The sequence below is a fragment of the Onychostruthus taczanowskii genome, unplaced genomic scaffold (assembly GCF_017590055.1).
Source record: "Onychostruthus taczanowskii isolate IOZ18803 unplaced genomic scaffold, ASM1759005v1 scaffold37, whole genome shotgun sequence".
NCBI lineage: Eukaryota > Metazoa > Chordata > Aves > Passeriformes > Passeridae > Onychostruthus > Onychostruthus taczanowskii.
Genome location: NW_024501126.1, coordinates 2,564,363 through 2,576,895, shown reverse-complemented (window position 1 = coordinate 2,576,895; position 12,533 = coordinate 2,564,363). Strand labels below are relative to the sequence as shown.

Below are 12,533 nucleotides of genomic sequence, written 5' to 3'. Positions count from 1 at the left end.
CTAATTTATTAGCCTGTCTTTGATGCTAGGAATTTCAGAGAAAGCATCAAAGAACATTATATAGCCAGCTTTCATGAGCAAGATTCCCATATGACATTTCCCTAAGTATTCATCAATTATTGACTGGCTTGTTCTTTGAAACATGTCAGCTTATGCAGCTCTTGAGAGTCTTTTCTCTCATCTCAAGAAACTGGGATGTTTTTTGTAATTCATGTAAATGCATAATTATTTTTGAGTCTTTCTGAAAGCTTGGTATTCTTGTGCACCTTCCAAGAAAAGCATTCCTATAGCTCAGAAGATTTTTGTTTCATGGGTGTTGTCACTTTGCTGCTTAATCAAACACCTCTTATCCCTTAGAATGGTAACTAGAAAAACTGGAGTTATTGTTCAAATTTGAAGCCTTATTCTGCACTTCTTTAAATGAAAGACGCAGATGGAACAAAGCTAGAATTGTCCTGATACTTTCAATTCTTTTTCATAGGGATTGAAACTATCAGCTTTTCACAGCTATTTCTGGGAAACTTTCATACTTATCATGTATTTTACCCTTTGCTTCTGCTGTATTTTTGTGGGATGGGATTGTGAGAATTGAGCACAGGATATTAGGTGGGAACGTCTCCTTGGCTCATGTATCATAATCCCTTTACATGTGTCTTTAAGCCCTCTCTTTTAAACTGTTCCCAACAAGATGACTTGCTTACACTTGAATTTTACAGATAAGGCTGGATTTGGGAATAACTTCACCACCGTGGACAACAAGTCTACAGCCCAGAGTGTGGAGGGTATTATTGTGAGTGCCATGTTCAAGTCATTGATCACTCGCTGTGCATCCACTACACACGAGCTCCACAGCCCAGAAAACCTGGTAAGCCCTTGATACCAAGTTAACAAAGTGGTTGTCTCCCTGTACTGGGCACTAGTGAAGCTGCATCTCAGAGTCTGGGGACACTCAGAAGTTTTTTCTCTAAAAAATGGAAATGGGGCTGGGAAAGGGTCTGGAGCACATGCCTTACAAGGAGCAGCTGAGGGAAATGGAGTTGCTTAGCCTGGAGAAAAAGAGGCTCTGGGGAGACCTTCTTGTTCTCTACAACTTCCTGACAGAGGTTGTATCAAGGTGTTGGTCAGTCTCTTATCCCAGGTACAAGTGACAGGACAAAAGGAAATGGTCTCAAGATGCATCAGATGAAGTTCACATTAGATATTAGGAAAAAATTTCTTCACTGAAATGGGAGGTCAGGTATTGGAGCAGGCTGCTCAGGGAAGTGGTGAAACTGGTGCCTTGTCAAGGCTGACCTAGAATAGAGGCCAGACAAAGTTAAAGAATAAAGCAGGGATTTATTAAAAGGCCTCAATGGATCCACCTTGGGCAGCAAAAGAGCCCAGCCAGGGCTACACCCAAGATGAACCAAAATGGTCACAAAATGGACAGCAGGTCACGGGGTGTCTCACTTTTATAAGTTCTGGTTCATTTGCATAATAGAGTTAATTGTCCAATTACAGCTTTAGATTGTGAAGTCCCATCCTTGTTTTTCTCTCTTCAGTCCATGTTGTTGATGCTCTTGGGCCTGAGATTTGGATCATTTGTCCTTGGTCCCCAGCTAGAGAAGGAATTCTTTTGTCTCCCTATTCTGTGCACAGAGCTCACCATCCCCTAATGTGAAAAATATAAAAGCTAAAACCAGAGGCATCAAAATCACTATCCCTGAAGGGGTTTGAAAGATAAGAATGTGAATGTGGAAACAGGGACATGGTTTTTTGGTGGACTTGACAGTGCTGTGTTAGTGGTTGGATTCAAGGATCTTAGTGGTCATTTCCATCCTCAGTTACTCTATGATTCTGAAATCATAGCTGCAATGAATCACCTTTCAGCAAAACCAAAGGCAGTTCACTTAGTTAGCCATGTGGCCCTCTGGTGCCAGACTATGTGAATTACTGAACAGCAACTTGGTAGATCTTCCCAAGACTTAGACAAACATCCAATTTACTGAACACATGGAGGAAAGGAAGGTGTTGGTTCTTGCTATGTACATGCTGTCTTCCCAGAGCAGTCAGTAGACTGGATGACATGAGTGCTCTTCTTCCAAATTGGTGTGCTCCAGCAGGTTGTCTCAGGCTACCTGCTTTATTTTCAGAAATTAGAATTTTTCATGGAAGCAAACAACAAATGTTCTTGTATTCTATCGTTACAGCAGAGCTGTAGTGACACTGAAGTCCAGCTAAAGGGGCAGTAGTGCTCTGTGAGGTGAAGGGAGTAGGAGAAGGAAAACCACATTAATGCCTTAAACCAGCAGTGTAGTCTACCTACGTCCAAATCATCTAGTTCTTATGGGTTTTCCTCCTTTGGAATGTTTCTCATAAGAGATTATTTAGTGGCACAGAGAAAAACATGCACCATTACTGGGCCTAGATTAGGAGCACCAAGTGTAAATTTTTCTTAGAAATTGTGTTTCTTTCTAGACCCTATTTTAGTGTGTAAGGTGAAACTTATCCCTAAGGGTAACACTATTAATTGTGCCTGTATGGAGAATACAGCATGTAAAGCATGTGTGCGTATTTGTTGTTGTTTTGTCATTCTTCAAAGTCAATCTTGTGGTCAATATCTTACTTTAAAAAAAAAAAAAAAACAAACAACTTAATCAGGAGATAGGTGCAATTATAAGCTTGTTGGGGTTTTTATTTGTTGTTGTTTTCCTTTGGTCCTTGCTGGGAATTCTCAGAATAAGCCAAAGTCTTTCAGGAAAGCTCACAGATCAAAACTCAAGCCCTGTAAAATTGTTCCCTCCATCCCCTTGCCCTCAGATATAGAGGTGATTTGCACATCACAGATGTGTATGAATGTTCAGATCTAAAAAGGGCCTGGAGTGTAGGAGGGAGGCTGGGGAATGAGTGAGTCATTCCTCTCTCTTCATATGATGTGAAGCTCTAAAATAATAAAAAAAATCCCTAGCCACCCACTGGTTCTGAAAAAACATGCAGTTGTTTGCACTCTACATCCTCTCACGTACATCTGAGGTATTTAATGCCTTTTTTAGTTTGTGGTCTAGATGAATGGTATAAAACAAACTTCAAGTCATCTTGGTAGCTCCCTCATTCCACAGGTCTTTTAGCCTCTGATACCTCCCCATCTGCTGTATCCCACTGCAGATCATGTTCCATAATAATGCTCCTCCTTCTCTGCTTCTTCTGGGTGCACTATGAGTTTCCAGCCAAAAACCACAAACCATACACCTGAAGAGTAGATCACACAACAGCCAGAGGAGAAGTAATGGCCTGGTGAAGTAGCTCAGAAAGTACTGACTCTCACTGCTTCTTTAGAAACTGCAGACTGAAGTTGTTTTTTGGGTTTTTTTTCCATGGTGTCTTGCTGCTCAGGGCTTGTACTGTGATATCCGACAACTGGTCCAGTTTATCAAGGAGGCTCATGGGAATGTATTTAGGAGAGTGGCACTCAGTGCACTCTTGGACAGTGCTGAAAAGTTAATACCAGGAAAAAAGACAGAGGAAACAGAGCAAGAGCCAAAACCTTCTGGGAGCAAAAGGTGAGTCTCAGGAGGGAGAAGGTAAATGACTGACTTGCATATGACTCTGACTATCTGTGCCAAACACAAATAAAGGAAGTCCCAAGGGATTGTTTTATATTTATAGCATGCCAGTTCTTGATGTACAGACTCTTGCTGTGGCAGCAGCCTCCTTTAAAATTTAATGATCTGAGACTGCAACAAATTTGCAGAGAAAATCATTGGCAGCCTCATATAAGAGGCATAAGAGAACAGGAAACACTGGGATAAAGAGAGGTTAGGAGAACTAAGAAGCACAGTGTCACTCTCAAAACACTCAATGGATGTACTTTTTATTATGCATCACATCCTTTGGGATGTGTACCTGTTTTTCTGACAGGCAAACCCTGGCATGTGAAACAAGTCCCAGAAGAAATCTAATACTGACATGCTTCTTTATCAAAAAGAAATGTCCTCTGGTGCTTTGAGGAGTTTGTTTTATTAAAATGTTGGAAAGAAGGATTAAGAGAGTTGAAAAAGTCTTGGAAACCTTGGCTTTGCTGCTAAGAGCTGATGTTTTTTTGGGAATAATATGTATATAGAGACAGTAAGTTGCTAAGGGCACATCTCTAAAGCTACTTTGCAGGTTTCCATATCCAGTTCTATGAGATGACCATGAGATGGGCCATCCCTTTCCTTGGGCTGATGGTTTATCTTGTCTGTGTAGATCTGAGGCAGGAAGTGTCATCATTGACAAAGGCCAGGCCTCAGCTGCCCCTGATGAATGCCGGAGCTACGTCTCGAGCCGCCCAATGCAAACTCCAGAGCAGTAAGTAAATATTGAATTGTTCAATGTGTTCGTGCCAGCAGCTCCCTTCTGGGGTTGGTGCAAATGGACAGGATAGCAGACTTACCTGTTTGGATAGTACAGCAAACTGTTGAGTGTCTACACAGGAGCTACTGCAACCAACTGGGTAATGCCTGTTTTCAGTGCTGCCAACTGGACCCATCCTGGTTTTGGCAGGGAAACATCAGAGGTTTGCAAATGACAGTGCAGGAGATTTGTCAGTATTGTGTACCATGAATGAATAGCATGTTAATTCCTCAGAGATTTAACCACAACTGTTCTCCAAGCACGCTTTGTACTCCCAGGTGATGATGTTATTAATTTTCAGCTTCCGGGTTGTTGCTAAGAGTCATTAATGCTTCAGTGAGAGCCAGCCCATGGACCTGCCTTGGGCTCCCAAGATTGCTGTAGTTCCCTTTTCAGCACAGGGAATCAACCTGGTGCTGGCATTGTATGTCTGAAATCTATGTCCAAAGAATTCTGCCATTTGCCATTGAACTAAACTTAGACAATACTCTTAAGAATTTTAGAAAATTCTACAAATGGCCACCAGTCCCTAAGTGATTTTTGGGCAAGTCATTTAACTCCTCTGAATACGTGTCTGTCTTGTTAAAGAGCTTTGAGATGCACTGCATGAAGACATTGCTTGCACAAGGGCCCAGAGCTCTACAACACATATTCTCCTGCCTTAATTGAGCCTGCAAAGTTTCACTGTTGCTGAGACAGCAGGGATAACACAAAGCCTTTTACTGCTCTGCAGGATTGTAGCAAGTTGTTCCTCTCTGAGCCCTGCCATAGCCATGGGACATCCCAAGAATATAGTAAAAAATGTTGTCCCAATTCCAGTTCTTAATGAGCGGGTTCACAAATTGCTGTCATGATGTCCTAAAGCTTTCTGGTACAAATGCTTGTAGAAATTACTAATGTGGTCTTATAAATGTAGTTCATTTTGACATAAAGAAGGTGGTTTACTTTCATGTGTAGAAACTAAAAATTGGAATGACCTGTTCAATGGATGTTATGAATGGAAAGGAAAGCTTAAACCAGTCCTGCCTTTGACTCAGATTTCTGTCAGTACCTCTTTTTAGGGGCAGCCTGCACCCCAGATTGCTCTCACTCCTCAGGTTCTTCATAACAGCCAGTTAGGTCTATTACAAAATGAATTATTTATTTAATGGACACAAATTTAACTGTCATAAGACTTTAACAGATTACTTACTACACAGAAAAAATAAAAGAAACTACTTGCAGATGAACAATTTGCTGCACTGTAATAATAAGGTACCTATATTACAGCTAGAGAAGAAATAGTTTAGATTAGGATTCCATGTATCTTACCATTTAGTTTCTGGTGGGGCATACATAAAAAAAAATCTTTTGCTTTCGATTTCTGGAGAAGTAACCACCAAGATGCATCCAAGCTTGGGGAAGGAGCCCTAAAGGTTTCCAGGGAGTGTGTAGGACACTTCTGCCTCCATGAAAACTTGTGTAGCTTTTATAGTTGTAAAGTGTCTCTCAGTTAATGATTGTTTGCTTATCTCTTTACATCTCGCTCTCAAGGTCAGGGATGTTCACTGTCAGCTGGGGGCTGATAAGAACCAGAGAGAACTCCCTTTTGGGCATCTGTCTGGCCTGGGTTGTCTCACCCATGTGCACCAGCTGATGGACAGAGGAGATAAGCTGTCTGTGGTAGAGGAGGGGGATGACCTTCTGCCTCAGTGGACAAGTGCCTAAGGGCAGAAAAGATGGTTATTTTGTGTCTTGAACAACATTGAGTGTATCATCAGGCTTATGTCCCACTAAGAACAGTATATTTGGAATTCAAAATGAAAGAACCTCAAGCAATAGTAGGGGGCTGCAGAAAGGAGGTCTCTTTTCCCTGAGCATTCAGACTTCACTGAAATGCACTTCGTGCTTTGCATACTTTGTTCCAGTGATGAGCAAATCCAAGGGGCCAATCTGGGACGCAAAGACTTCTGGAGAAAGATGTTTAAGTCACAAAGTGCAGCAAGTGATACCAGCAGTCAGTCTGAGCAGGACACATCCGAGTGCACCACGGCTCACTCTGGAACCACCACAGACAGGCGCTCCCGCTCTCGCTCCCGACGAATCTCCCTCCGAAAGAAACTCAAACTTCCCATAGGTAAATGTATGTCTCTTTCTATTCTATATACATATTGCATGTGCAGAGAAATACAGTTAGACATAGCTGTCTCAATAAATACTGCAGCACAATTCCTTATTGTCTGTATATTCTCCCAAAGAAGCTGTGATTTGCTGCTCGCTCCATTTTGCAGATGTGGAAGTGAGGCAAAGGGAAATGCAAGCAATTTGCCAAAGGTATCAGGGGATATTTTTGTCAAAATAGATTAGTGAAACTTTTCCCCTAAAGTAGTAGGCTAGTACTGTAATCTCACAGGCACTGTTCCTGTCTGTGGAAGAGAAATATTCCAAATTAACATTTATTTGACAGAGAATATATCCGTTACGATTCCCAGGACCTGGCCTTGCATGGTAGTTAATACATGTTACATGAAAATGTTACCTTATGCTTGTCTCTCATTTTACCATGCCTTAGTCTGGCCACTGTGGAGAAATAGATTCTTCTAGGGAGAATGTTGAGATTTGTACTGAGTGGCTCATTCTGTGACAGGGAACTGGCTGAAGCGCTCCTCCCTCTCTGGCCTGGCTGATGGAGTGGAAGATCTCCTGGATATCAGCTCTGTCGACCGTCTCTCCTTCATCAGGCAGAGCTCCAAGGTAAATGTGTCAGGCTGGATTACAGAGAGCTTAAAAAGGCAGGATCTGGCTGGTTTTAGCTCCACATGGGGACATTTTTATTCAATATGGACTTTGCAGCAAACAAGACTGTCACAGAAGTCTCCAGAGTAGAGCCATGGGAATTCAACACTGGACTTTTGTACCTCACGGTGAAGATTAGGTTAAACTTACACTGTGCTGGTCAGTCTGCTCTGCCACACTGAGAGCTAAGTGCAGGCTCTGTCAACACACATTTTTGGTTACACTTCTCCTTCCTTCTTTGTCCTTCCACAGCCTCTCAAGAAAGACCAATCCTTTAAGCAGAAAGCTTAAAAGATGAAGTGCCTCAGTGTATGTAAATCTGTGCCCAGGCCCAGCCGTGCTGTTCTGGTGACCCTCAGAGCCCCTCTGTAGATGTTTGTGTCCAACCAGTGAGTGTCTAACCAAGCTGCCCTGCTCTGGCCCCGGCTGACCAGCCCCTCTGTCCCTGCACAGGTGAAGTTCACCAGCGCGGTGAAGCTGTCAGAAGGAGCGGGGCCAGGAGGAGGCCTGGACAACGGGAGAGACGAAGAGGAGAATTTCTTCAAGCGTCTTGGTAAATGGCGCACCTGCCGAAGACACCCATCCAAGCTCCATCACACAGAAGAAAAAGATGGTTAGAAATCAGGGTTCTCGTCTCCTTTTTGCTTTCTTTTTATCATTTTTTTAAAATATATTTCTTTCTGTATTTTACCCCTTTCCCTTTTTTCCTGCTTTCTCCATGGTTTTTGTCTCCATTGTAGCCTTCTCCAATTTTTTAGTCTTTGTAACTGTTTTCTTTCCCTTCCTACTTGCTTTTGTTTTGATTTAGAAAAAAGCTCTGGTAAATTTTTTTTTCTAAAAAAAAATCAGACTATCTAAATAAATTATACAATACAACATTTGGGCTTCTAAAATAAAATCAAATTTGGTCGATACACTTGAAAAATTAATACTTGCTTCAAAGCACTTATTCAGTTCAAAATTAGGTGTCTAAATCCTCTGTTGTCCAATACAACAACTCCATCTGTTTTTTTGTTTAGTTTTGTTTTTTCAATTTGTAACTATTTGACAGTTTCAGCAAATATCAGCACAGAAATGGAAAACCCTACACAAACCTTGTTGTAATTATCTCTTTTCTTCTGTGTTTGCATGTCTAGTCTCTGCATACCATTCGTTAGGGATGCTGTCCCTTTTTCTTAGCACACAACATAAGAATACAAACACTCCTTTTCCTTTCCACAGAAGTGCATTTTCTCAATTGTTATGTATTTTCAAAGTCAGCAATGTCTGAAAAGTGCCTTTATGAGTAATACAAGGTCATGGTGTAATCTGTGTTAAGATACCATGCAGTCATTGACATGCTCATGTTGTCAGCTCAGAGCACATCCTTCTTGTCAGGGGGATAACCTTGTAGCGTGAAGTTCTGTTACTTTTTTTTAAGGCAGCACAACCGGATTCCCAAAAACACACAAAAAGGAGTCAGTTTTGGTTTTTAGCATGATTTCTGTAGTTTTATAATATGCTGCATTTTCTGGCATTATGTTTTGGTTTTCTTCTGACATTACACTTGGACGTTGCATTGTGTCTATTTTGCCATCACCTGTCCCAGGCCTGCAGTGTAATGCATCTAAGGCGTTTTTAAGGCAAGTGATAATTGCAAAATATACTTATATCTTGTCACTGTAAACTGGTCATTATCTGCCACTGGTGAATGGTGGTGGCTTTCAGTTAGCTCCTAGATGAAAACTATTGTTCCTTTGTGAGAATGCATCAGTTTCAGCACCTTGTTGTAGTCTGGTAGCATTCTTCAATTTCCCAAGCAATGGAAGAAATTAGTTTCTTCATCCATTGCTTTGTGCTGAAGTAGGTATGAAATACTTGCACCATATTTTAGAAATGGTTACAAATGGCTGAGGGGCAGTGAGAACTTTACAGATTGCCACAGCTGTTTCTGCAGTGTGCCTGTGAGATGACCTTCATATTTTGCTGTAGAAATTATTTTTTTTAATCTTGCTAACACAAGAGTAATACAAGTTTATGAGGCAAAGTGTGACAGTTAAGGAAGCTGTATCACTGTGTCTACAAGGGTCTCTGATACTCAATGAAAGCCATGTAGCTTTAGCTAAAATAGTTGTATCTGCCCTGTGCATGTCTGTGCTTTCATGTGCACAGTGAATCAGTGTGAGGCCCATTCATCGTGGGACAGTTTATAACCCAGTACAATTCTACTGAGCCTTCAAATTTCCCTGTCTTCCATACAGATAAATTTTTCTGTGCTTAACAATAAGTGAATAAAAGATGGGTGTACTGTTAAAACCCTCAAGATCTGATCATAAGCATTATACTGGAACCTCTCTCTGCCTTCTCATTTTTGTCATTCGTGGTGTTACGCTATTACTTTGCTCTTGTTCTTTCCATGTGGTGTTTCCTCCTGTGTTTTTGGGTTTTTTAACGGTAGACCAAATTTAAGAGGTTAATGGATAAAGGAGAAATAAATTACATTAAAAATTAGAAAAGGTAGAACAATTTGTGACATCATTTACGAACTGTAATCTTCATCATGATTTATCACGTAGATCACTGGAAATTGTGTTATGGATGTATGTAAGCATACATATGTGTGTGTATCTGTATGTGTGCATATGTATACATATATCTACACATATATATTTACACATTCATGTGTAAAAATATTTATTTTCAAGTAAATAAATATTTACTTATACCTCCTTTTACTTATACTAAGAGTTCATAGACATGTATAGAGTTACAGTGCTTTTCCATGAGACCCATAATGTTCCCTTGGGCACTTAATGAATATGCTGTGAGTGATCACAGAAGTTGTCAGGGTGTTCAAGGCACAGCAGCTCGAGCGTGCTCTGGAGGATGAGCTCCTGGTCACAGAGGGAGCAACTGTGGGGCAGGAGCTGGTGTGTCCTCCTGCATTAGGAAATGGTCTCTGCTCTTTGGGCAAGGTCTTCTGGAGGCCTGAGTCACATGAATTAGGTCAGGGAGGGCTGCCCTCATCACAGCAAGGCTACTCCAGGATGAGCATAACAAGGGACAGCCACCAGCTGCCTCTGAAGGATTGTCTTGTAAAGCTTCAACAAAATGCAAGATATGCCACTGAGCTCAGAGGGACAAAAGCTCTGCTGGCTCTTTATAGTGTGGGTTGGGGACATGCCTTAGGGAAGTTTCTGTTCTTTATCTCATACAGGCACAGGCTTAACAGGGCCCTGAATAGGGGACATTTGTTTGTACCTCAAATGAATTAGTGTTGTGACAGTCACAGTAGGAAGGCTCAGATAAGATATAAAAGCTATAAGGAAGCAGAAGGACTTGGAAGGATGTTTGTAACTGCTCGCATGTGTAAGTGTTCTACTTGTTCTTTCTACTTTATTTGACCCATTTCAGTGGGATATTTTCCCAACATAGGAACGTTTTGTTTGCTGGTGACTAGTTGCAGGTTCACTGGAGAAAAAGAAAAGACAAGGAATTTGTAAAGAAGTCTCTTGAAACTTGATATACCTCTGTCTTCAAGGGAAAAGTGAAGACCCACATTGTCGTTTTCTGTTGTGACATTTTTTGTGGTGCATAAATGCTTTCCAAGTAATTCTAGGGAGTGCACACCCAAAAGAACTTCAACTTTCAGCCATTCTTCTTTCCTGAAGTAGACAAAAAGTCCTGTAGAGCTGTTTTACTCATGTCCTTCAAATAATCTACGTTTAAAACCAATTTTTAATTCTCCACTCAGTGTTCTCTTCTTCAGTGCTTTATCCTTCAATGTTCTGTAAACTTTTGTATTTTCAGATGTAAACAGGGAGAGTATTATGGGCAAAGACAAAAACCCCAGAAACTGACTATCCTTTTTTCAACCAAACATTTTGGCTTTCAAACACCTTTCCTTGTTTCTAATCTTTCTATCATTCTCTCAACTCTATCATTACCAACTGCATAATGATCTGCACTAGAAGTGCTGATTTGGATTAGTTGATTTATGATGTGAACTCTATACATAGAGTTTAAAATTGTCCCCAACGTGGGATGCCATCTTCATTTTTGAACTGAACTCTTTTCCATCCCAAAGCATACAAGAACCTTCAAGGGAGAGAGGCTGGAATGATGGTATCTAGGAGCTGAGGCCAGATTCACTTTCCTCTTTACTCTTGTGGTAATTGCAGATGTTTGCCTGAAAAAAGTGCTTGATTTCCACATAGACTACACATTCATTATTGATTTTTCTGTCCTAGTAGATGATATATGAGGAATAAGGGTTATGCATGCTGCACTTTGTAGTAAACTTAAAGGCAATAGAGAAGTAAGGTAGGAGATGATTAAGGGGAAAAAAAAAGACTGTAAGCAAGATGATCTGTGTTAAAGAGGTGGGGAGGAAAGACAACATCCTAGTACACCTGTGTTGGAGTAGGTCCTGGGCTTCCACACTGAGTATGGTGGGAGTGTTCTGGGCAGATATCAGTATGACCAATGCCAGAATCTGACTAGTCGTAAGTCTGTTTCATGGAAGTCACGAGTATTGTAAAAATGAACCTGTTATCTTCAAGATAACACAAGGAGAGAAAGGGATTTGCACTAAGACTGTACTCATCAAGATTTTTGTTCCCCATTTTTTACTGGTGAGAGACTGTGTTCCCTTCTCTTTACCCCTCCCTGCATCCCCTCTGTACTCTCTACCTCTTTAGGTTGCCATAGCTTTGATGATCACTTGGCCTCCAAACAAGAAGGAGGAAAATCCAAGAACGTTGTGAACCTGGGAGCGATCCGCCAAGGCATGAAGCGCTTCCAGTTTCTGCTGAACTGCTGTGAGCCAGGCACTATCCCTGATGCCTCCATTTTGGCAGCAGCTCTAGACCTTGTAAGTCTTTATTGCTCTGTTGTTTCCTGCTGAGAGCATGTGCATATGTGGTGCTCCACTGTCATTCACTAATGCTCTTCATGCCCCACAGACAGAATGTAAAGCATCACAGCAATGCCAGCTGCTGCTGGTGGTATTAGCTGGAGCTTTAGCATCTGTGAGTGGACAAGTTTGCAGACAAAATGGATCCTTTTTTTAATTACATGGCTCCCCATAACTACATTATTGCCAGTGCAAAGCTTGTATTGTTGTCTTTGTACTTCTCTCACAGACGCTCTGTTTCTGCTCCTGGTGTCAATCTATAGAATAAGGATTGAAGATTGGATAACTGCTTGAAGAGGTGCAGGAGCTCCCCTCTGGAGTTCTGACAAGAGTTATAAGTACATTAGGCAACACTGAACTATTAGTCACCAGAGCCAGTCAGTGGGAAAAAAATTAACTCAGAGTGTGCATGCTTTTAAATGTGGATATTGCTGATTTGCTAATGCAAATCAAAGAAGTGACACAATTCCAATCCCTTCTTCCTGATGTTCTG

General features: G+C 41.2%; 1 protein-coding gene across 3 annotated transcripts in view; it reads left to right on the top strand.

Moving 5' to 3' along the window:
- UNC80 (unc-80 homolog, NALCN channel complex subunit) overlaps nucleotides 1–12,533 on the top strand; it is a 124,000-nt gene that overhangs the window by 32,370 nt on the left and 79,097 nt on the right. For 2 of the 3 annotated variants that reach the window (XM_041411679.1, XM_041411678.1), the window contains exons 16-22: nucleotides 717–865; nucleotides 3,373–3,539; nucleotides 4,225–4,326; nucleotides 6,279–6,493; nucleotides 6,998–7,104; nucleotides 7,600–7,699; nucleotides 11,826–11,998. In XM_041411679.1, coding sequence (XP_041267613.1) covers nucleotides 717–865; nucleotides 3,373–3,539; nucleotides 4,225–4,326; nucleotides 6,279–6,493; nucleotides 6,998–7,104; nucleotides 7,600–7,699; nucleotides 11,826–11,998 — 1,013 coding nt within the window. The remainder of the gene's footprint in view (nucleotides 1–716; nucleotides 866–3,372; nucleotides 3,540–4,224; nucleotides 4,327–6,278; nucleotides 6,494–6,997; nucleotides 7,105–7,599; nucleotides 7,700–11,825; nucleotides 11,999–12,533) is intronic. The other variant, XM_041411677.1, reaches the window with a different exon arrangement.